The sequence below is a fragment of the Parasteatoda tepidariorum genome, chromosome X1 (assembly GCF_043381705.1).
Source record: "Parasteatoda tepidariorum isolate YZ-2023 chromosome X1, CAS_Ptep_4.0, whole genome shotgun sequence".
Taxonomy (NCBI): Eukaryota; Metazoa; Arthropoda; class Arachnida; order Araneae; family Theridiidae; genus Parasteatoda; species Parasteatoda tepidariorum.
Genome location: NC_092214.1, coordinates 45,075,844 through 45,103,167, shown reverse-complemented (window position 1 = coordinate 45,103,167; position 27,324 = coordinate 45,075,844). Strand labels below are relative to the sequence as shown.

Below are 27,324 nucleotides of genomic sequence, written 5' to 3'. Positions count from 1 at the left end.
AGTCATAAAACTGGAGAAAGACTTTTGAAGTAATTAGTATACCAGCCACTTACTTTGAAGTTATTTATAAACAAAAATTGAATAACAGATATTTTAATTGTGAAAGTTGTGTTTATCAGTAAAGACATCTTATCATGATAAATGAAAGCAGAATGTAGGATAGTATTAATAAGGTTTTTAAGCAAACTTAAGAAAGTTGTAACGCATGAAGAAATGATCTAGTAGTGATATCAAGGATTTAATGTGATAAAAATACTAAAAAAATATGTGATTCAACCAGTGACTTTTGATGCACATATTTAATCGTGTTGTAAAACATTAATTTAGCTATAAGAGTTAGGTTGTGGTTTGTAAAGAATAAATTGCTCAGCAGCTGCATATAAGTTATTGAATTTAGAGTAGTGTGTCTGCATTAACTGCATACAAATAAACATAAAAAAAGTTTCAGAATTAATTGTATAACGGGACACGAATGAGATTTATAACATCAATACAAAATTTAAATGAGGCCACAGTCTTTACAATGGAGCATGAAAATTATAATAATTTATGATAAATGTTGTGACGAACATTGAAAGTTTAATTTTAATATCAAATTCAGTTTATTGGATGATATTTATAATCATATGGGTAATATATCATTATTTTTTATTGTATTCTATAAAATAATTTTAGAATTTGTTGTTGTTTTTCATTAAGAAAAAACAGTTTAGTCTAAGGAAATGAGATTAATGTCATTCCCTGAAAAAGTAGGCATTTATTCTAGTAAAGTTGGAAACTTTTACTCAAATCGGAATAAAATTTTTGGTCTTAATAGGATTTCTTTGCAGTTACCGTGAGAAAAGAAAATACATCTCTTCCATACTAGAGTAACATTTAAATAAATAAAACTTTGCAAAACAAATTAAAATTTTAAAAATGTTTATTAAAACATTTATATTTGTACAGGACAGAATAATATACTTTACCTCAGTCATTTGTACTTTTTTCAAAAATATATCACCAGGTCCTTGAATGAAAGTCTGAAGAGGCATACCAGTTCTTCCTTCCCTACGAAAAAAATTTTAATTAGAAAAGAGAAAACGCTATAAAAGACCGTTCATAAAATATTTGATAATAACAGTATAGAATTAGCAAAGGAGTGAAATTTTAGAGGTTAGTGTTTGATTTTCTTATTAAACACTGCTGGTGTTCAATAAGAAAATTTTATTCAGTAATAACATGTTTCGTTTTGTTAATTTTCCCCACTAACTCCTTTTCCTTTGCTACAGCTTTTAAAATTCCTTATTTCATTTCTAAAAAATAATGGTTTTGACATTGATAAGTCTAGTTTTTCTTATTTCTTTCTTAGTGTAAGAAATTTTGAAAAAAAAATCTAAAAGATTCTTTTAAAATCATGCGTTTGTTGAAATGGAACATTTCGAACAAACAAAAAAATCAAGAATATCAGGACAAAATGTTAGAAAGCAGGACATAATATTGTTAACCTGGAAATTCGGAAATTTTAGGAATTCCCGAATTGGGAATATAATTAGTGAAGAGTGAGTGCTTCGCTTTATACACATATATGTATAATATTTTATCTTCCATAATATTTCCTTCAATGGAAAAATAGATCCAGATTACAAATTATATTTTTATAAAGTGCGTACATGTCATGATATCGTGGGCAACGGCCCATACCCAATGTGAGTACTAAACCACATTTTAGCAGAGTTATATGTCATAAAAATACATATCACCAATAACTATTAAATAGAAATTTATTTAATCATTTTAAATAACAAAAAAATAACATTAACATCAGCAAATACCGACATCACATTTTGGGATCATTATTAGTCGCATATTTATAGAAGAGACTACTGAGAAACGTCATTCCTTTTAACTAATCAAGAATACTCTAATCTGTAAGAAACTAAAGTTAAAGTTTATAATAAATATGTTTATTCTTCCACAATTACTACCAATAGGATTATTACTCCAATAATTACAAAATATAGAAATGAAACTTAAAAGTTTTTCTTCTTTTTATCTGATAAGGAACTAATAGTCAACATTTGAGACTGCTATTCATACTTTGAACAAACTGTCCTCCCAATGAAATGTTCCCAGACGTCATCCACAGGATTGTCTCTAGGACTAGTAAAATTAAGGTAAATTGATGCAATTTATATTGATGGTACAGTGCACCAAACAAAGGACCACCCTGAATAACTTTTGATCTAATGATCAGATCTTCAAATTCTAGAACACATTCTTAATGGTTCGAGGGGGCAGAGCCGGATTATACCTTTCGTAGGCCCTAGGCAAAGCCGTTTTTGGGCCCTCCCCTCCTTCCCCCACTCCTCCCCTCTTTTCAAAATATATGCTAAAATTTTCTTGCATATTTTTTTTTACATTTTTATTAATATGGATTTTAATTTGAATACGACATTTTGCGCAGTTTGGAATTCGACAGCATAATACAAGATTTCGTTGAATCCAAAAATAGCAAAAAAGTAATATATTAGATCATAAGATTCTGCAAAATGATTTATTACCGAAAAATATTATATTTTTATTTGTATCTTCATAATTTTGTGCAAAATACACTTGTTGTTTTTAAAGCTAAATTACTTTTGTCAACAAATTTTTTTCTCCCAATTTTCTCGTAGGCCCCTGAATTTCGTAGGCCCTAGGCACGCGCCTAGTGTGCCTATAGGTTAATTCGGCCCTGCGAGGGGCGATTTCAAATATGCAAATTAATTAGTGCAGACACTACTTTAAGTTACAAAATCAGAAGCAAAAATGTACTTTCTCTGAATAAACATTTGGATTTCGGAGCAATCTGGAAATATGGTCCCCATAGTTTGATCACAAGGGATCCAAAGTTTTGACCATTTAATGTTAATTTTACTTTTTCGTATTTTGCCATATCTCGAGAAATTTTAAAGCAAATTAATGAAACATTTTTGCACACAATGCAATGCAATGAAGACCTGAATATTAGATTAAAAGTTATTCAGGGTGGTTCATTTTATTGACACACTGTACAGCATGCAATAGCTGTGACAGGAATACCAATCTAATATGATTCATTATTTCCATGTTCTAATATTGTATGAAAATTTGAAATTTTATTCACATGATTCGATTTTATTTCAGTCAAATAATAACAGGGGGAACAGATATACTGCATTCATATAATAATTTATAACAAAATCTCCACTCATAGACGCTACTATCCCACTATCTTAAGCCAATTAAAAATTATAGCCTTAAACACATCATATTTTATTAAAATATAAGTTAAATAAAACAAGAAAAAGAACACAAGTTTTGAAGTAAATGATTTGATGCATACTTGTTATTTAGGAATTACTTCTTATATAATTAATTTTACATGGTTTTTGATACAGCAATTAAGTAATTCTTGCAACAGTCAGCTACTTAAACATTTTCTTTGAAATTTTATATGCTTAGATTCTTGAAGTTCAGCTTAAGTTGGAAATTGCTCAAACAAATCTGAGTAAAATACTCACTATAGTGTTTTAACAAAAACTTTGGCCAATAAAAGAAGAGGAGTTGCTGTTAAGAGAGGAAAAAATGTCTCATTCATGGATCTACACTTAGATTACTCCACAAAAATTATTTACCAAATAAACTTTGTACTACTTGTTTTAAATTTTACCAATAGACATAAAAATAGAAGAGTTTTATTTTTGCATATCATATTTCATAATAAATGCAATTAATCTAACAACATCCATTACAAAAAAAATGCTTACCATGTTGCAAGTCTATGTTCAAGTTCTCTGAGAAATGAACAATGAAACTCATATAATGGATCAACAACTCCAAATAAAACTGCTAAAGCTTGAGTAGGCATGTTTTCTTCTTTGCTAACTTCATCTCGAAACCACTTAAATATAAACAAAAAAATCAATTTTAAAAAAAATAATTAGCTGCCTAATATTTTATCTCTTATTTAAGTATTAAAATAAAAAAGGGAAATAGTAGTTCCTTATCTTACCACATTAATGAGTTCCAAATCTTTTTTATAAGTTCGCTCAGTCATCAGAAGTTCTTTAGAAATAAAGTAGGCCTTATCAGCAGGAATTCTCTTAAAAAGAATAATATAACATTAACATACATCAAAATTAAATACCTATACAACCAATAAGACACAGAGGTAAATTTCAGACATTTAATTCAATGTTCAGTTAATTAGTTAATTTAATTTAATTTAAAGAAAATAAATTAACAATTTTTAAACTATATTTGTACAATCTACATTCTGCAGTACAACTTAACTTTACAGCGACCCTTCCATCATAATGACCGATACACTAAGTCCTGTTTTACATTCGATAAATGTAATGTTATTTTAGTATCCACAAGAATGTTTGCACTGAACAGTTCATTCCAATATAACATCTATATTTAGTTCTATTTTTTATTCTCTTGAAAATCATTTCAAAAATAAGTGTCAAACATTATTCTACTTCAAAAAAAAAAATTTAAATAAATGCTTCCAATGACATAGTAAAAGTTTGAAAGAAATTATTAAAACTAGTATTTCTTTTGAAGATATTGCACAGCTTGAATTCTCTTTAAAGGAAAAAACCTTGCATGACCTCTTAGATTCTTAATAAAGTTGCTTGACAGTTACATGTAGAAGTGTGTAAATGCCTGGGAGCAAACTCCTTGATTAGATGCCCTAGTAAAGAGAGGCATAATTACTGTATGGGACCATTAAAGTCCTGTTTAAACAAAAAAAAACATAAGTTAGACGTAAATTATATATGTATGAACAAAAATCTAAAATGATTTCATTTTTAATTTTTATTTATTTATTTGAAAACTGTAGCAAAAATTACTGTAGGGTAAAAAATTATTTTCAATGTGATCTTTAATTTTAGTATTTAAATTAGCCCAAAAAAATCATCGTTAATTTTTTTTAAATCGTGTTATTCAAAAAAAATTTATAATGAGTTTGAAAATTTGTTCATTATTACATTTTTTTGAATATCATTATGAACAGCAAAATGATATGCTTATATTTCTAATTTGGTTGACGTATATATGAAATTATTTTTTTTAACATCTTTGATGCCTGAGGAATATAAATCAAAAGTTTATGTACTGTTAAAATCATACTACTTTTCAAAACAGAATTTTATTTTTTTATTGTCTATTGTATTTATATCTGCCCTTTAATTTCCCTCTTCTACACACCACAGTTCAACAAATCTAGCATTATTTAGTTACATAAAAAATATGTAAGCACGAAAAAAACCGATTAATTTTATTTCTCGGTCCCTTCCTTTTTATAACTACTTCACAAACACAAATAATTGTTTTGCACAGTTAAATAATCATCTTAAATTTTCTTACTTTTCTTCTGACTTCAGTATCTGTTTCTGACCTTGGTGAATGAGCAGTGCTACATTGTTCTCGAAGACTGCGTAAGGGAGATGTAGGAGATCGACTCATTTCCTCATCACTGGAAATACATCTGGTAGATATGGAAGTTGTTTCACTGTGGATATTGCTGCTACTTCTTGGTTGACTGACAGGGCTGGATAGGTCTTTAGCTGGAGATTGGTAGGGAGGTGGAGATTCAAAAGCTGTGGAAGACAGCCATGGGAATACTAACTACTATCTAAGACTAATACTAACTAACTTTAACCTAATTACTGTGTATTATTGCTATATTGCTGTGTATTATTACTAAAAAGAATGAAGTCTTTCATCATTTCTATTCAACTTTCTCCAAGGACAAGAATTTTAAATACACACAATTTATTCTGAAAAATATGGCAAATTTCTTCATTTCAGCTACAAAGCATTTGCTGGTTTCAATAATGATAATAATAATTACTAACATAAGACTGCTACCTTAACAAGTTGACTAGGCTAATATGATTAATAAATGACTCGTAGTATTGCAATGCTTTGTTATTCTAGAAAATTAAAAGCGGCAACATTTTATAAGTATAGAAGGAAAGTGTGATTCTACTACTATTATCGTCCTCATAGTTTATCACTCCCCGGTAAAAATTATATTTTACTAATGCATGTATTAAAAAAATTTGTAGCTCTAAGATTTTATGGAACTTTTTCAAATTTACTGTTCCCAAATTCCTTTGGAGAGTATCAAATCTATGTATATACAATGGATATAATTAAATTACTATATTGAATCCTATGTAAGCTATCCAAAAACTCTAGTTCATTTATTAAATTTTATAAGATATAAGTAATTATACAAAAAAAGAGAGAGAAAAAAAAAGATTCCATAATGAATAAAAAAATTAAGTTCAAATTGTAACTGCTAGGTAAAACAATAGTAAATAACAAAAAACAAATTTAAAAATTTTTAATTTAAAAACTTGTTCAATGAATATTTCACTTGCAAGTTGAGAGCACAGAGAAACATATTTAACGGTTATTACAACTTTTCGAAACCCCATAAGCCTTCTTTTCAAAAATACTTAATTTTTCGAATGCTATTGAACTAATTCTGTGATTAAACAAAGTTTTGAGTTTCTGAGTTGTTTTCTTTTTAATTTATGCATTGTTTCAGTAACCAAATCCATGTGTCAAGAAACTGCAAGTCAAAAGCTGATATTTAAAAAAAAATAGAATCACTTTCTTATAATCTATATCAGCGAGAGCTAAACTGTGGTTCACGAAAAAATTGCTCACGACAGCAAAATATTTAACAATCAAGGATTTTTTCTTAGGTAACATTAGTCAAATTTCTTGCCTTTCCATTAATTAAAAGTTATCTGCAACCATTGAACTTGTACAAAAACTGGAATAACTGGCACCAATGCGTCTAGATGGTTTTTACGTATTCTTAGAAACTGATCATTATATTTTGGTTTTTAAAATATAAATTTTTTTTTTTATATTTTTAAAAAAATTACTTTTTTTTTAAATTTATTTTTTATACTTCGAAAATTTTTATATTTTAATTTTTTTATATTTTAAATGACATGTAAAATATTTCTTTTGTTGTAATTTTGTGCACTTAAAAATAGTGTAGAACAAATATAATTATTGTAAATTTCAAAATATTTATAATGTATTTTCGGTTGCTTTAAAACATCCTTATGGAAAAAATGGTTAACTGTTTACCCATCAGTTTCACCACACAGTGAAAAGATGGCTTTCAAGAGGTAAAGTACTAAGCAAGTTATTTACTCAGTGACAAGAAATTATATTTTTCTTCTAACAATTAAACAGTACATAATTCCTGGAATCAGGAAAGGCTAACAAAATTTGTAGCTTGGTGATGTTCTTCTTATTTTAAACAAGCTAAACAAGTTTATGCAAGAGCAAATAATAATTTGCAAATGTTTTCAAATTTTGAAAAGTTTTTTAATTAAGAGTATGTAAGTCAAAATGTAATATCTCTTGAAAAGTCACTATTTCAATCTTTCAAGCATTATTATCCAAAAAAATCACAATTTGTAGATTTTTGATACATAATCAAAATTCAAAAAATGTAAATTACAGATATATGAAAAAAATTCAGAAAATAAAATTTTCTGGAATTCAACTAAGCAGAAAACAAGTTAAAAATAAAAGTAATTTATCCTTTTGCAGATATTTAGCAAGAATTTTTTTTTTCTATGAGGGAAATTTAGAGAACTGTTGTAATGTATATTTTAAATGCATATTCTTATTTAATATAAATATATATTTCGTTATTACATCCATTAAACTAATAATGTGCATTAAAATATTTTATATGCAATTTATACCTAAGTTTTCACAAATAATTATACACACAATTTTAATGCAACTAACATATTAGTTATTAAAAATTCAACATTATAAGTAGCATAGAACTTCACCATGTTAAATTTTAAATGTCAGAATTTAAAATTTGCCAGATTTATATGGAAAAAAAACATGTCAGTTTATAAGAAATATGACGTTTTATTAAACATAAGCTTTTTTAAATTCGTATTACAGGAAATACTCAAACAATTTTTTTAAATAGTTTTAACAAAGTTTTGATATTTCTTACATTAAAACCTTGATGCCTCAAACTTAAATAAATCATGAAGGAAAAAAAAACAATTAAAACATCAAAACTCATTCATTATTAATAAGAAAAAATATAATTTATTTCAGATGGTTAACTGTTTTAATGAGGAAGAGATGTCTCAATTTTTTGTGAAGCATTAAAAAAATTTTTATCAGTGAATGGTGCTTTGATCAACTGGTTGCACATAGCACACAAAGTTAATTCATGTTCACCATGCATAGTACTCAATAATGTTCAATAAAAATTTTAAATTTTCTTAAGTTTTCTAATATTACTTGAGATTGTGCAATTGTTAAAAAATCAATAATAATGCAATTCACACTGGTTGTGCAATATATTTGAAAAACAAAGTATCAAAATTTTTTCGAGTTTCCCACTTTTTATCATTGTTGCTTATCAGCCATACCTCATAACTTTTGGCTTTGCTGATAATAAGAAATGTATTTAATTTTGTATTCAGAAAATCTTGTCGTATTTATTATTAATATGGCATAATTTTTAAATATGTTGCTCTTTTGCACACTTAGTTTACACTAATATACAGTTTATAACATAGATAATTGGTAATAATTACAATCTCCTTTAATGAATATAACTGCAATTCAGTCTTTTGAATTACCGATATTTGGTTGCCTGAGAGATTTTCATTATGGTAAACATATGTGTTCTTAAATGCTGTTTTAAAAAGAGAGTCAAATTATTTACTGAAACAAATACAAAGTACATTTTTTTAAAAGAAGCTAGGCTAATAGCAGAAAAAATTTTATGCTTGTACGACAGTTTATCTCTAGTATGTGTATAACTACATAATAACTCAACTTATTACTGTTTCTGATAATTCAAATAAGATCAGAAATTTAAAAACAAATATTAACTATAGGTGAAATTAGACTCAGAAAATAACTTGGTGTTGAACAATTAATGATGCATTGAAAATCATTATTAAATCATGGAGTTGGGTGAAACTGAGGACTACTAATGCGGTGAGCTGGAAGACTATGACAGAGGCTCTATGCTCCAAGCTGGAATGATGAGGTTGAAAACATTGCCTGTTGTAATATTTTTCATTATTAATGGAAGCGTGTGATATTATATGACATATTAATCATATTGATGTCTAGCTTTATTGGTGACATCAAAAAGTTTCCTAGTCACACTAAGTCCTAGTTGAGAGATCTGTCAAACTGGTTATGGAAGCCTCAATTAAAGTATAAAGTTAAGAACATGAAAGCTAAAGATTGCTAAGGTAGATCTAGTCCTACCAACATCAGTTTTATAAAAACATTAAACAGTTTCATAAAAACATTAAAGTTTTTTAAAACATTATCTTCAAAAATGTAATCCCTAGTGATTTTTTTTTCTACTTTAAGGTAAATTGAAAATCATACAAATGGACCTCTAGCTTGAATGGTTGGTTAGGTAGGGGTCAGATAAAACTGAATATGAATGACAAATTTTTTATCATTTTGAGCTAAAAAAATAGGTAAGGCAAGAAACTTTTAAATTTTTAGCAATGCAGATTTTTCAAACACATTGTATATATATATGGCAGTAAATGGCAAAAGAAACTTGAAAATACGTGTAAAATTCTCTTTTTCCAACCTCATTGCATGACTCACGTGCATTGATTTAATAATGATATTTTAACTTATTTTTCACATGGCTGAAATCACATGCCATTTTTAAAAAAAAAATTTATGAAAAATTTTAAATTTTGAAAATTTTTGTGGGGTGCGTGACAGGAAGGTATTAGTTAATTTTATTTCTTCTTATGTCTATTTTCTTCTTAGCACATTTATTTTGCACTGTAGCATTTTGAAAACAAAGACTTCTCTTTTTCACCCATATTAACACACACACTTTTAATGGTATCATGTCGTAATGAACTTTACAATGACAAGAAAAAAACTTTATCGAAGTCTGACAAATCATTATAAAGGATTATCATAGTAAAAATGGAGTGAAAATCACAAAAACATTTCATTTAACAAAAGAACCCTGAATTAAATTCATAATAACTTCAATTGGATAGATTTAAAAGAAATTATTTAGAAAGATTTCATCGTAATTTGATTAGAACATTGTGTGTATTGTAGAGTCACTTTATATTAATTTTAAAAAAACAGCACTGTAATTTTAAATTACATTCTACGACAATTTGAAATAGTTGAGAATCCAACCTGCCATTATAAAATTGTCAATGCACCTCTATGAACATGGCTTATATTATTGTTAATATTGAAACAAAAAAGTTAATTTTTGGCATTAAGGCTTATTTAGAATTCTGCGATAAAGGACAAACGCGCCCTCTTTTTAGGAATCTTTCTCATTTATGTGACAATTTTCAGTGGTCCCCCAAAGAATATGGAAAAAATTATTTAACTTATTCCTGTAATGCACTAAAAACGAACCTCTCACTTATATAACTCTCATCTCTATTAAAATGAAACCCATTATGAAAAATTCTGAGAAAAGAGAAATTCTTTTAAAGAATAAACGATGTTATCTTCATTTTGAAAGATATACATTACTTGCCCTAGAGTAGGATTCTTCAGTATTTGCCCCCCCCTAACCCTTAATGGCCAGCTTATGATTCCATAAGGGCTCATTGAATTATCTCGAACAGTTTCAGAAAAAAAAAAAGCTTTAGAATGTGTATTATTTCAGATAACTAGTAGTGCAAAAATCGTGGTGATATGTATAAAAGATTGACAATTAGTTCATTTAGTGTTTTATTCAGATTGAAATAACAAATTAATTTGATCAAAGAATACAAAAATTGAAAAGAATACGTTTGACAAATGAACATTTGGGAGAGGATTCTTAAAACTGATGTAATTACAAATATTTCACATAATATTAATGATTTAGTTAAGTAAAAATAATGTTATACTTTTCATTAGGTTTGAAATAATGTTCATTCTTTGTGTAATTTAATTTTTTTGCACTACAGTTCTATTGATATGTTTAGTATCTTAGTACCTTGTTTCAGACAGTAACAAAACTGGATAAAATAAATTTATTCTACTCTAGTTTTATTTAAATTTTTAATAAAATACTAACAACGTGTAGGCTAAAATTATTTCTCATGTCCCCTCTGCAAAAGAATTTCTTTGACTAAATTATTGAACAGATGTGTGGCCAATATTATTTCCGGAATTTGTTGATGCGGTTCCCAAGTGCAAAAGGTTGAAGGCCCTTACCCTAATGCAATGTAGATTTTCAATACTTTTTTTCCAGAAATGACCAATTTTGTTTTCAGGGAGTAGATTTTGCATATTGTCATAACATCAGATATAGGATTAGTTACAAATCATTTCTTATTTCCTTATAAAAAGCTTCATGTAACTAAGTTTCAACAAAGTATAGTTTTAAAATAGTTGGTCTGCATATGAAATTAGGTTAAGTTTATATATGCTTAGTTACACTAGCAAACTAAAGGAATAGCATTTTGACTTTCTTTTAAATTGAATGCAATAAAAAATTATGACTATCATACTATTACAGTTAGCAAATCATTTTGTAGCTTTGAAATTGACTTAGTACATTTTAAATAGAACTTTTATCATTGCTGGTTCCTTTGAAAAGAAATAAAATTATATCAGATATGTTATATTTTTTATATAAAAACAATTCTTTAAAAACTATAGATGTGATCATATAGAAATCTATTTTGCCCATATCTTCATTACAAATTAAGTTTTCTTATAAAGCTTTTTGGGTTTCCACATGGCCGTAGCACCTATATAACTTTTTATACGGGTCCTTGGTCTGGCACATAAGTAAAAGCTGTCTCATGCAAAACTCCAAGGTTAAAAGATCTCTAAATATTAGTTTCTGAGTCCTTCAGAAGACATTTAAAAAATTGACTGCTGTTTGAATTAGTATCAAAAACATCTAACATTCTACTATATGAGCCTTTTGAAATTTTAGAAAAAGCGGTCAATGTAATATTTTGAAAAAAATCAGATAGAAAATTTGGCATTTTATCTAACATAACAGATACTGAAATTAAGATAAGATCATTTTTAAGATCAGTTTCTAGGACAATGGGTGTTTCAGTCACATTGGCTATTCAATTTTGAAGATTCTTTGCAAATTTCGACTGACCACATCAAAAAAAATTTTTTTTTCAAAATAAGGTTTGTTTGATACTAGTGATGAGAAAGTATTAAATTGAGCATAGACCAGAAGGAATTTGAATAATCACAGTCATTCCAAGAACCAATTACATAAAACAAATTAGTTTTAGTGAAGAACTTTTTGCAACTACTTTTAAATGGTAGAAAATAATTAAAAGGCTTGCACACCCTTGCAAAAATTATATATAGATATTAGGTCATCAAGGATGAAATTTGTAGGTTGGATCTGTAGACTTAAACTAAACTAAACTCAGTGGCACGACAGCCCATAGAGGACCAAGGCCTACTGTGCCCATTTCAGTATTCTTGACCTTAGGCTCTGGGGTCCAGGAACAGATGTTCCGGTCAGGTGGTCAGCCGAATGCGGAATCCCCAGTGTTTAGTTCCCAAGCATGCTTGGTACTCATTTATCAACCCACTGAAGGGATGAAGGGCTGAGTCAACCTTGCCCGGCCCGAGGATCAAACCAGGGACCTGTAACACGACAGCGCGAAGCGCTACCGCTCAGCCACCGGGCGTCTCTGTAGACTTAAGCAGGTTATAATTTGACATTAGCTTAATATTTAACCATTAATTATGTTTTGTTTTTGTAGTTGAAATGTTGCTCATCTTAAATACTTTATTATAAAGTATAAGTTCTTACATGGAAATATGGTATCGCAGACCACACAAAACATTAATAATGAATTTGGCTTTAGTGTTAGTTGACTTTAGTGTTAGGTGAACAAGGAATAATCCCCAAAATACACTAAAAATGAAATATTCACCAAAAAAAAGCTGATTATACTTGTTTGGTGCTCCAGTGCAGCTATGATGAAACCTGACTAATTAGTCACAACAGTAGACTGCAACCAATTAGATGAAATGATGCAAAACAACTTAGAGAAAAATAGCCTAGATCGGTTAACAGGTTGCCTCCTGTCTAGTTGAATGGCATTGACAAACCACACACTGTTAAAATAACTATGGTAAAACTAGAGGAATCAGAACTTCATAATCCTCCTTCATACTCATTAGACCTAATTCCCACTGACTACCACTTTATTTCCAAATTAGAACATTTTAAAAAGAAAAGTTTTATTTTAAAAATACTGTAAAACTAGCCTTACAAGAAATTATTGACTCTGGTCCACCTAAACAACCTGCCACAGAAAATATGGAGCAAATTTTGACGAATGAAGTAGTTCTTTATATTAGTAAACTAACAACCAATTTTGTATTTTCCTCTATAAATTTCATACTTGACAACCCGATGTATTAAATACTAATTTATACAATCAGAGACAACTTAAATATAAAATAAATCTATTGTCTGAAAGATTAAATCTTAATTTAAAACACTCTTGATTCAAAATTGAAATTAAGATCATGAAATATTTCAAGAGATTTAAGTAATAAAAAAAATTTCTTTTTGTCTGATTCATATTAACTTCTAATTAAATAAAAATTTAATTACAATGTCCAGTAAACGTCCATTTCTCTTCTGACAGGTTATAATGACATCAAAGCATTTACTGTTTTTATGATAAAACTATTTACAACCATGTATGAAGAGCTGTTTTATTTTTTCATAAAAATCAAAATAAGAATGTGGGCAGTTTTAAATAATTGAAACTGGAACAAAATTAACAAAAGCACCATCTGACACACAAAAATTATTGTTGCAAAAATAAAAGTTAAAAGTCTAAAAATAGTAGTAATTGCAGAATAGGAAAATATTCTAAATGATCCTGTGAAATATTTAAATTAAAAGTTGTGTATAAGGATACAAAAAACAAGAGAAGCAAAGTTAAATGGGATCAGTATAATTTTATTTTATAAAATACATTATTACTAATAACCAGAAAGAATGACAGAAATATGAAAAATATGTAAATATGAAACTATTAGATACTTTTTAACAAATTATAAAAAGAAATAAGTCTCATTGATTAATTTGATAAATTTTCATTGAACTCATTAAAATTTATTCATAACATTCATATCAGCCAGCAAACTAATAAAAAAATAAAGTTTTATAAAATAAAAAATAAATACATCATAGAGGTAAATAAACACTTAATGAAAAACTAACATTTTACAACAAAGACTAAAATTTTATATCACACTCACATGTAAGCAAAATCAGTTAGCAAAGCTTAATAAAAATATAAAATGATAAACATTTTTAAGCATATAAGTTTACAGTATATATATTTATATACACAAGTAAATAAATTTGGCACTTGTTTCTATCATATCTCAATAAAATGACTCAAGCTCCTTTCAGTAAACATAAGTACAAAAACAACAACAGTCAATTAACAATCAGATGCTTGCAATAAGAAAAAATTTGTAGTACATGAATAAATACTTTAATAACCAATCATGCTGGTGAACTTCAATATGAATGAAATTAATATTAAACAATAAATTTTTAAACCACTAATAAATTAATAAATTCAAAACTTTTAATTTTCAGACAAAAATATAAAAAAAATCATTAAAAGCATGGAATTGACAGACTAATGGCTCAATTTAAATAATGCAAAAAAAAGAGAAGAAAAAAAGAGAAAGATATAATAATTGGAGAAAAAAATGGAGAAAAAATCAAAATTAATTGAAGTTGAAATATAAATGCAATAAAATATTTAGAACACATCACCAGGATAAGTAAATAAAAAAATATATTAGATTTGCAAGTAACAGACAACTCAGGAAACAAAATCCGTGTTTTTTAAACCATGGTTGTATATTTTTTATTATATTTAATCTAAAACATACTAGGGTTTGAAAATATGAGTTGGCACTTTAATCCCTCTTAAATTTTTCATGTACAAGTTTTTGGGTTTAACAAGAATTCATTAAAATATAAAGATAGGGGTACTCAAGTATATTGTTCTGATAAAGCAAGTTTAACCTTCCTTTTATATGAAAGTGTAACTAATAAAAATATACAGGTTAACAAAAAATAGAAATAGTTACTTAGAAGAATGTAAAAAAAATATGCTTTTTGAATATTCTATTGTAGTTTAAGCCTACAAAAATTTATTTTCTTTCTCAAACTTGATTAGAAAATTTCAAACACCTAGTATATTTGAGCAAATTATTGATCTTCAAATGGAACATAATAACTCAAAAAAATTTCTAACTTAAAAACAATAACATTCATTAAAACAATTTTACTTACACGCTATAAAAGTCTCTGCATAAAAATATATATATGTATATATAGAGTGAAATAGATAAGCACCTGTTTTGTACTATAGCTTTCAAATAAGAAACTGATAATAGTAATAATTAACTCTAAACAAGAACCAAAAATGAAATAAAAAAATTATTTTGCCAATTATAAGACTTTGAATAAATAAATATAATTTACTCAAATGAAAAATTTTGAAAATAAAGTCATATATGTTACTTCAGCCTAAAGGTAATATTATTATAATATATTCAAATTATTTAAGCAATCATGCACTAGACAAAAGAATATGTTTGATTTAAAAAGTAGCAGGCATGTGTAAAATTAATCTTTAAAACAATAAAACTTGTCATCTATCGATATATAAAAAGCAAGGGTTATGGATATGTTAGTTGAAAATTGAATAAAGGCTCTGTACTTCTAAAAAGTTAGATAGTTTGTTTAAAAAAATGTTTTATATAACTAGACTACATTGTACACTATTGTAAGGAAGTTTGAGGAATATTTAAAGAAACAAAATATACTCAATGACCAACATTTGGTCCAGTCAAATCAATTCATTAATCTGGGTTACACTAAGGTAAATATTTATTATATTTTTATTCAGTACAGATTAGGAGATGAGATGGAGAAGAGATTCCAAAAACCTGTAAAAAAAGAGAGAAGGCCTCATTTCTTTTTAAATAAGCTAGGTTTTCATAACTTTCATAAAAAAAAATGAAAAAGAAAAAATGTCAATGAAATTTTTAAAAATATATGTATAAAAGCTTAAGAACAAAGTTCCATGCAAAAGTGCTAAATAAAATATTTTAAAAAATGGATTTCAGGCTTGCTAACAGATTTAAATGCAAAATGTTACAGAACAAATAAAAGTTTTGTTTAAAAAAAAACATAAAATATGTTTAACAAATCACAAATATATTGTAACATTAACAAAGAAAATAAAGCTTTCATGCATTAGTCAAAAGCAAAAAAACATTAAAGAATGTAAGAGTTGCGGCAATAATTTAACATATGAGAATTTAATCCAATCAAGGACTTACAACTATTGCAAATAAAACATATTATAATAACAGAATCAATAGTATACTATTCTTTTTTAACTAATTTAATGTTTTTTTTAAATCTTAGCTAATAAAGTTCCTTTCTTTGTTAAATAAGAAAATTACTTAAACTTTTAATGATAACTTTTTAAGATATTATTTTATCAAAATTTTTTAATCTCATTCTAATATTTATGGTTATTTTTCAATAAGAAAAAAAAGAAGATACAACCAAATCAATTTCATTTGATAAATTAATTAATTTTTTTGGAATAAACAAATAATTTGAAGAGTTTGGTTTAACAAAAAAGATTATCAAGCACTAGAAAAACAAATATATATTAATGGACAATGTGCTGTGTCATACATTAGGCATGATTCTTGCTTTCTGTCTCTATTTTATTATCCCATTTAAATTTAATAAATTAATGCATCATATTTCATCAAATAAATTAATCACATTTTTATTTTACTATGTTTTGTTTCTTTGTTTCAAATTTTCTTTAAGTATTTTTTGTGTGTCCTGCAATCAATATTTCTTAACTTTCCAACTAGCTACAACACTGTAATTTTAACTTTGTCTTAGATGGCAATACAGGTTTCAATCAAATCCTGTTTGATACAAGCAGAATTTAGTGCCATTTATCCATGGGTTTTAGCATCAAACTTCCAACAGTATTGCCACTAGCTAGAGTACTAACATTTTTACTGAAGCTCTGTGTATAATGACAATCTAAGTTTTGTTTCTTGATAGCAAGAATTATTTGCCAATTTACCACCAAAGAAAATTTTATCAATCAAAATTGCAACATCTTTCTGACTATTTAAAGTTTTAAAATCCCACTGGCAGCTCTGTGAGGGAAGATAAAGCAAGTTCAAATTATTTCCTGACCATTACAAGCAGAACTTTTTTGTGATAAAGAATATTTAATATCAAATAAAAGTTTGACCACATTCCAACTACCTAAGATTTTAAATCCTAACTGGAGCTCTATGCATACTGATAATGCAAGTTTCAATCGCTTCCTGGCTGTGATCAACTTTGAATAAAAATTTCGGCTAATTTCTTATTAGAGTGCCATATAGAACTGAGCGATGTAAGAAATTTCATATCGTGATGTATCATGATTTAGCATATGTTCAAAAATTACCTATCAGAAATCTTTAAATCAATCAAAATTAAATAAAAGGAATAAATCTATTACCAGAGAAAATTTTAATTCTAAAAAAATGCTTCAACACATCAATTGTATTGCTTAATTTTTTCAATTAAAATAATAAAGATGTCTTAAAGTGAAGACAAACCCAAGCTTTATTTTATTTTTTTAAATTAAAAATGACTTAATATTTATTGGTTTAAAAATAATAATAAAGCTGTAGCAAAATATTTTACATACATGCATTAAAAATTAAAAGAAAAAAAAAGCGAAAGTAGAAAACAAACTAAGGAAATGTTCACTTTAATAAAACATTTTTTAAATTATTTGTTGAAAAAAAAAACCTTGCTTTTGAAATATCGTTAGACCTTCCATTTATTTATTTATTTAAAATAATAAAGTTGTATTAACTAATGGTCAAATTCTATACTTAATAAATGTAAAAATAAATTTAAGCTTTTCATTTATTTATTTATTATTATTTTCTTTTTTGAAAATAAAGCCAACATAAGATTTATTTGATTAAAAAAGATACTGACTATCTAAGAAATTATGAAACGAACAAGTATTGAAAGAATTTTAAGAAAAAATTTTTAAAAAATTCTTCAAGTACTATTGTTAAATTATTAATAATCGTCAAAACAATGTTTAACTTTTTATTCAATTAAAAAAAAATTTTTGTTTTAACTAAAAGCCAAATTTTTTTTTTTTAAAAAATAACGCAAACTTCACTTTAATTTTCTCAAAAAAAGCAAATTAAATTAATGTAGGCTTTGATTTTATTTTTTTAAATAAAATCAAGTTATTATACTTATGAGCAATAAAAATTTTTTTAAAAAAACAACTTTTTATAACAAAGTTAAATACAACATACACCTATTAAATTGTATCGCTTAAAATGAAAAACAATAATTAAAGAAAATCAATGAAGAATTTTTTTTATTCATATTTTCTTTCTTTTAATAGAAGATTGAGTCGAGAACAAAAATTTAAGATAACAGGGATTGAGCAGCGATCGCAAAGTAACAGGTCTACTAAAAATAATTGACAAGAATCGTTAAATCCTGACAGGCAAAAAAAAGTGACGAAATAATCCACAACGAAACGATCGCTAAGTAAAAAAAGTCTCACTGAAAATAATTTACAAGAAACGACAAAATAAAATGCACAAAATAAAATATAAAATGCACCGCGATCGCAAAAATAATGTAAGTCCCACTGAAAATAATCTTCAAGAAATGTAAAATCTCAAAGACAAAAATGGTGCATAAAAGAACTACGCATAGCATTCTATATTTCAACGCTGATCCTTGAACAAAACCGGGAGTTCTCATTCAATTCGCTTTTCGTCATTCAACATCATGAAACTAACATTGTCTTCATCGCTAGACGTTATGAACATCTCCGCAGCTAGACGAAATCAAAATTGTGTTCGTCAGCACGGTGACAAAGTTAGCGTAGGGAAGGATCCTCTAATGCTAAATCGTTAAACCGCAAGTTATATAGACGGCTTAAATCAGATTTGTGATACCTCGCCTAAAACGAAAATCACTATCGGCTGCTTCAATCAGACTTATGATGCATCGTCTGAAATGACAGTCCTTATATCGGCTTGCTGATGTATACGTTAAATTGATATTTCGTGATATATCTATTTATCGCCCAGTCCTAGTGCCAAACTTTCAATTACAGCTTTGTGCCTGATGATAATACAATGATGATTTACAATTGTTTGTCGCAAGCATAATTTAACAACATTTCCTCGCCAATTGAAATTTCAACCAATTTCCCAAAAACTTTCAAACACAATAAACAAACTACCAGACACAAAATTAAACAGAAAATAATGAAATTAAATAAAAATGCGTTCTCTAAGTAGACTAAAAAGGACAACACAAATTTGAAAGGTATTTTTTGGGTGTTGTATTTTTTCTTAAGTTGAAAACATCAATGATCCTTGGTCAAATTCTTTTGTCAGTTAAAAATGTCAATTATCAGCTAAGTAAATTAATTACATTAATTGCATGATTACAAAATTAAATGAAAGACTAGTTTAGACAGAAATTATTCCTTGCCCCAACAAAAAGAATTTCTAAAAATCCTTAAATAAAAAAAAAACAAGAAAAATTTCAAAACTAGTTGTATAATAGTGTTTTGTAATAATATTTAAACTAAATCAAATAACAAAAACAAATAAATAAATAAGAATTTTACTAAAATATCAAATAATAATTATATATTTAATATAAATAAGTAACATATTGAAAATTCTGTTTTAACTTTAAACAAATTGATGTGAACTTAAATGAATAAAAAATGTCCCTAAAAGTTTAGAGAATAACTAAATAGATAGGTAAACTCTCATCCTCACCCATTTTTCCCACATTTTTGTTAAAAGCTATGATTAGATAACTGACTGGCATATCTGCTCTATATGGTTGGAAAATATATTTATTATCACTGTGACATATATTTTTCATTAATTTTCCTTTTCTGCTATTGTCAAAGGTTCTGAAGACATCCATAAAATATTAGTTATTCAAATGGAGTTAACATTTTCTGTTGAGAAATTTTTTAACTCTAGTTTTTTAACTAGATATGACAAATTCAACTTTTTGAAAATGTATAATTATTCCATTTGAGATAAATGTTTTTAATGGATTAAAGTTGCAAGTTTTGTAAATAAAATAAAAATAAGCCAAATATTTAAAAAATAGTGTTCAACTAAATAGTTTGTCCATTTATTTGGCCAATGGTGCATAGACGCACCATTTTATTGCTTAAATAAATTATTTTTCATGCACGAAACTTTTTGTTTAAATTAATGTAATTTAAGTGTATTTTGATGAAAATAATACCACATTTTAAAAAATTTCTATGTTTGGCCTAAAATGGATTAAAACATTTTTCTATATCATTTCATTTCTGTTCTAAGAACAACTCAAAGGCACATTTTAAGATCAGGGCTAGTTGTTTTCTAAAAAGAAAATTAGGGTCAAGTAGAACAAAACATCAGGACCATTTTTAGAACATATGTGCATATTTTGGAGTACTTTTAATTGAACAAAGAGATAAAAGTTTTAATAAACAAACTAAAAAACAGGGTTATTGATTGAATAAACTCTTTTGAAAAAAAAAATTCATTTATCTTGATTTAAATCATAATTTTAAGGTTTTTTAAAATACATTTTATTATTCAGTTTTTCAACAAACTACTTAACTAATATGTACTTCTCTAAAAAAATACATAATTAAATAAAAATTAATGTACAAGTATTTAAAAATAGTAACAAAATAATAGTCATATGCATACTTGCAAAATATATCAAAACTTTTTTTAATGGAAGAAGGAAAAAAAAACTCTAAAATATTTTAAGTATCATAGTAACTTTTCTCTCTCTTTCTCTTGTTTTTAATATCATTTCATTTCCAATAATTGATCAATTGCTTTATTTAAACTTTTAATTTAAATAGTCTACTCCTAATCTGTATTGCAATTAATTAATATTTAATTTGATTAATATTTAATTGAATTAAGTTTGATACTATATCTTTTTCTTGATATTTTAAATTCAAAGAAAATTTGTAAACAGCTATTTTTACTGCATGAAATAAAGAAATGAAAGTGCATAAAAAATACCTAAGAATAAAACGAATTTTCAAATAAGATAATATAGCTTTTATATGTTACAGTAATAGATTATAACTCATTCTGTCAATTCAATTTAAAGTACATAAAAATGAAATTCATGTTTCTAAATTTTTCTATTTTTTATTTTGACCATTCTCTCAATATTCTTATTTCAAATGAAGGTGATTTTGGATACTAAGTTATAATAATGAATGAATAGAAAATTATTCTCAGCTACTTATAAGGAATCAATCAGAAATGTTTTCAATGAATTATTAAATAAACGGGATAGAAGTTAAAAACATACATTTAATGAAATAAATATGTATGCATTTATATTAAATCATGTTTTAATCAAAATTTGTCGTAATGAAAGATAAACCAATAATTTTTGTAAAATTGATTAACATAACTATCAACAAGAAAAGGAAAAAAAAAACAATGTACTCTATGAAACAATATAAAATTCATGTAATGATGCCTAATATATAAAATACTTCAGACAAGTAATTTTAGGGACTTTCTTAGTCAATAAAAAATTAAAACTATATAACACTAACAGTTATAAATTTAAATTTACTGGAATTTTTCATTAAAACTTTACATTAAATGTACTTGAATATAAACTGTTTTAGTTATATTTTTAAATTTATAATTTTAAATAGTAACAGATATCATATTAAATTCATTTTAGATAATAATAACCTATTATTTAAAAATGAGAGTCCTATGTAAGGGAATTTAAAATTCTAGAATATAGCAAAAAATATAAGCTTCAAACTAATTATTATAAATAAAACTTACTTCATTTTTTAAAAGTAATACTTGTATAAGTACTCAAGAAAGCAATAAACTGGATGAAATATTATTTCAATAGTAATTTTTTTTTCAGGAACTATTTTAATTTTTAGAAACTCTTTAAAATATACAATAATCAGAAAATATTGACTATATTTGTATACTAATGTAAATTTTAAAATAGTTAATTACAGATTAAGGACATATGGTCAAGAAAATTGTTTTATTAACAAAGAAAAAACTTGAATAAGTAAAATTACCTTCAAGCTATACTATAAAAAAAGTTTTCCACAATTTATATTTCAGATATCCTGTTTCTTACACTTTATATAAAATGATTTTTGATTTGGAAAAAAAAATAAAGATCTTTAAAATGAGGGAAAAAGTTTATTAAAATTAATTTTTAAATGTTTTTAATTACAGACATTAAAATTTGCTTTTTAAGTTGAGACGCACATGCATTATCATTAAAAGCATAACTTTTATCAGTTTAAATAACTAAAAGTTTGAAAGAAAAAGAAAAAACATTTTTCTGCATGTAAGAGATCATAAAAGTTAACGTATTATTAAAATATTGAAGTACTTGTAATATAACTGTTCTGTTAACTATTAAAGGAATTTTTTTCAATAAAAATAATTTTTTGGGGATGAAAAGGGTAAAAAAAATAAATGAATTGTCTAATAATTGGAAATTTCTCAGTTACTTTATAAAAAAATTTATTAAAAAAATTTACTAAAGAAAAATTTATTAAAATATATTTATTTAAAAAGAAGTTTATAATGATGAAAAAAAAAGTCCTCCTTGTAGAGCAAAACTTTTTTGAAGTTTATAGATACAGTGTAACGTCCCATATCCGGGCGTCCCTTTTCCTGAAGGGTCGATTTCCCTGACACTGTTTAACAATCAAAATCAACAAACATTTCTTCATCTTCCCCTCTCCTTTAAAAAAAAAAAAACGAAGTCTTTTGACAGGTTTCTTCCCTTCTCAGCTTCTAGAGATCTATGCATTGAACCCATAAATCAACAGAAAAGAGAACAGAAGATCTACTAAGACCATGAAGCTCCTCCTCTGGAATGCAGGAAAGGGGGGGGAGGTTTGTTTTCAAAAGAGCACAACTGAGTCCCCTCCCTCCCCCTTCTTTCCTGTGCAGCTGGCTAGTAAAAGAGGCATTTCCTGGAACCTTTTTATTTGAGTGTCAGGGGAAGAAGAAATACTGTGAAAAAGGGCAAACACAGCAAATGTTAAAGTGGAGGGGGAATCCCCTTTAGTCACACAAGAAAAAGTAAAGAGAACCCAATCAGCATGCCACGCCTTTATGCTTGATTGATAGCCAATGATGGGAGAGAAAATAAGAATTTGTCACTACCCCGCCCTCAACTTGAATGACAAGTAAGGAGGAAATGAATTTTTCTTCTCCATCTACCCACCTTATTGAATGATGGGAATTTCCCCTTCTTGCTTGAATCGTTCTAGTTCAAAATGGAGGAGAGAGCAATTAATATTTTCATAACTGTGAATTTTTTTCGTTTTCTATATTTATTTTTAGAATAGCAATAATTATTTTTTTCTAATATTTTGTTTATGATTGATTAGATATCATTCTAATACTAAAACATTATTGATCGAAAAATAATGTTTATTTATTTTCTGCTTCTTAGATTCAGATCATTTTAACTTTGTTTACCTTGGAGGTCAATTATACGAAAAAATCAAATATACGGACTTCGGAAAGTCCCGCCGATTCCGGATACGCGACTTTCCACTGTAATGGGTAACTTAGTGCGACCAAGGATTTAAGGCGAGTTCAATACTATGAACTAGATAAAGTAAGAAAAATTAAAATCATATCTCACACTTAACAAACTATAGATCAATAACACTTAGTAAATTGAAAAATTGACCAAGTGCATTGAAATACTTTAGAATTATTTTTTAATCAAGAGGATAAAAGTATAACCGTATTTTAAAAAAATGAAGATTGTCATGAATATAAAAGTTGGTCTCAGAAAAAAAAGGTTTATTTATATAAAGAGCATAATTCAATGAAAAATTTACTAATATCAGTTCTTATTTAAAACCTAAAGATTAACTATTTATGAAATATTAGTAATAACTATTAGTAAAAGAGCTTTTGAATCAAATTTGTTCTTTATACAAGGTTAAAAATCAGCTTCATGTTTTTTCACCAGACTTGAAATAAGATGTTTACAAATACTCAATATTTTAGTCTAAAACCACTAATTACTTTGATGTATTTTATCATTAAAATAAACAATGAAAAACATTTAACACAACAAACCAGGCATGTTTGTTTTATGCAAATGAAATATTAAAATGCATTGTGAAATATTAAAATGCATTGACTCACAAATAATTGATTCCAGTTACAAACCATTACTACTATTTCTGAAACAACTTAAATGAGAGAATATTAGGGAAAATACATTGAAAAGTAACAATAAAAACTTTTTGGAAAAAGTACAAGATCTCTCTTACTTTTTAAGATATTTCCAAGACATGCATATAGATATATACGTGTGGGTAAATAAGTTAAGTTGAGCTAATTGAAAGTTAGAATACAAACAAAGAAATATATATATATATATATATATATATAATTTTAGTAAGTAGCTTATTAGAAGAACACCCATGTGATAGAAATCATGATGCTTTGAGTAAGATAAAAAAGCACCATTTCTTTAAAAAAAAAATTTAAAAAAAGATTTGTGCATGCATGAAGACAGAGGGTAGTGAGAATATACAAGTAGCAAATGAAGTTAAATTAAGTATTTTTCCAGAACATTCATATATACTTTTAATGTAGGAAATTTATAGTAACGAAACAACTCATAATTACATGATGATTTAGAAAAACAACTATTTTTTTAAAAAAATCTGATTTTTACATTTATTTCTTCCTAATTGAAAATCTTTCTTTTTAAACCAACTAAAATAGTTTTAATACCACCAAATGATGAAAACAATTCATTAATGTTGAAGGGTGTTATTTTTAATTTTAATAAAACTATTCAAACTAGCATTATAGTCATTATTATATTTTATATATGTATATGAAAGCAATGTTTAAAGCAGACTTATTTTACTTATTACTTCAGTCTTATAAATTATGCAATCTCCTTAATAGCTTTTGCTAACTACAATAACTTTGGGCAATAATTTGAATTTAAAAGTCGATTCATCGAGAATAAAAGTTTCACAATATTATTATTTATGTATTTAATATTATTTTACTATTTATTTTATCAGAGTTTAAAGTATTTTTTAAATGCTTTTTACAAAGGGTTAAATCTAAAAGAAAATTTCAAAACAAATAGACATCATTGCATACTCTCATCATTAAATTAAGTTAGTAATGATTGTATGTATACATGAATCAGTATATAAATTAAAAATAGTTTTGGATACAACAAATTCTTCACGATTTTTGTTTTTAATTCAAACAAGGGAAGAAAAATTAAAGTGTGCTCAAGCATAAGAGCATTGGAAAAGGCATATTTCCAAGTATGCAGCTAACACAAACGAGGTAATTATTAAAATTATAAAAAAAATTTAATAAGTGCCATTTGTTCAAAACAAAACCATTTTTTTTTACAAATCGATAGAAAGTAATCTCATTAAAGAATATAAAAAAAATCTAAGCTTAAAATGATTAAGAGCAGCAAATTACTAGCTAATTATTTAAATGTTTTGCAATATTTGGAAGTAATAATTTTGAAGAAAAAAAAGTAATCAATATAAATTACGTATTTATTTAATAATTTAATTTTTTAAAAGTAACTTTAAGAGAAACTTCAAGTACAAGCTTAAAATTTTTGTGACAAATTTATTTTCTTTTTAGCTTTAGGTTTTTTTTTTTTTTGTGTAAGAAGGGCTTTTTCTTTTGCACTGAGATCTCCAATTACATTTATCTTTTGATTATGATCATAAAAATATTTTATGGTGAAACTACAGCACCATTGCAATTTAGTTTCAAACTACAGAGTTTGAAGAGTTATGAAAGTGTACTAGATCAAGTGTCAACAAATAAGTATATTTAATATAATTATTTATACAATATTGTTTTTTTTTATCATAACTGAATGCATTTTTCATAAATGCTTTTTATAGAAGGTTAAATCTTACCTAAGTTATTCAAGAAAATTTCAAAACAAAAACAGACATCATAGTATGCTTTTAATGCTTAATTAAGTAAGTACTGATTGTATGTATACATGAACCAGCATATAAATTAAGCATAACTTTTTTAGTCACCAAAATTCCTCAATGTTTTGTTTTTTTAAAAATTCAAACAAAGCAGGATAAATTAAAAAAATTTCAAGCATATAAAGCATTACGAAAGGCATATTTCCAAGCATACAATTGATGCAAACAAGGTACTTATTAAAATTGAAACACATTTTTTTTAATAAGTACTATTTTTTCAAAACAAAACCATCTTTTCAAATAGATAGAATGTAGTCTCATTAAAGAATACAAAAATTCTAAGCTTAAAATGACTAGGAGTAAAAAATTATTAACAAAGCTTTTGTAATGTTTTGTAATATCTGGAAGTAACAATTTTTAAAATAAGAAGCAATCTAAAATTACAGTTTTATTTTCCTAAAAAAATTTTTAAACCTAGCTTTAAGTGAAACCCTGGGTACAATCTTAATTTTTTTAAATGAATTCAAGTTTTTTTTAATCTTTAATTATTTTGGTTTCCCCCCTCCCCCTGTGAAAATGAAGTCTTCTGGCATCGAGATCTCCAATTACATTTATCTGTGAATAATATCAACAAAAATATTTATTTTATGGTGAAACACTAGCAGCACTACTAGCAAATTGCAAAGTACAGAGTTTAAAATGAAAATGTGCTAGAGCAAGTATCCATAAAACATGTATGATAGACTGATTGATCAAGTTATTTTTATTAAATATTTTTGACCACTAGATAAAAAAAAAACATAGGCAAGATTGTTTAATTAAATTATTTATCTTCTTAAATTAAATCCTGGCCTGAGATTAAAAAAGAAAAAGCAAATGAAAAACTCACCTTAAAAAAACAAAAGAACTATTTTAGTGCAGTAAATTTATTGACACAATAAGCACCATATGTAATTATAAGGAAATCCCTGTCAGACAATGATCACTGCTTAGAAGAGCTCATATTGTGGTATAGTAATGCGAAGCGCACACAGATTGAAATAAATAAAAATTTGATTTGTTAAAATAAAAATTTTGATTTGTATTAAATAAAAATGAAGTGAATTTGAAATAAATTTTCAGTTATTACTTAAAACAACGTAAATCTTTTAATTTTAAA

General features: G+C 26.2%; 1 protein-coding gene across 6 annotated transcripts in view; it reads right to left on the bottom strand.

Moving 5' to 3' along the window:
- The window catches only part of LOC107457069 (Chondrocyte-derived ezrin-like domain containing protein), a 102,736-nt gene that overhangs the window by 35,482 nt on the left and 39,930 nt on the right, over window positions 1-27,324 (bottom strand). For 3 of the 6 annotated variants that reach the window (XM_016075121.4, XM_016075122.3, XM_043047477.2), the window contains exons 12-15: window positions 5,380-5,612; window positions 4,016-4,105; window positions 3,771-3,904; window positions 969-1,050 (exon numbers count right to left, since the gene is read on the bottom strand). In XM_016075121.4, coding sequence (XP_015930607.1) covers window positions 969-1,050; window positions 3,771-3,904; window positions 4,016-4,105; window positions 5,380-5,612 — 539 coding nt within the window. The remainder of the gene's footprint in view (window positions 1-968; window positions 1,051-3,770; window positions 3,905-4,015; window positions 4,106-5,379; window positions 5,613-27,324) is intronic. The other 3 variants (XM_016075123.3, XM_071187725.1, XM_071187726.1) reach the window with 1 other exon arrangement.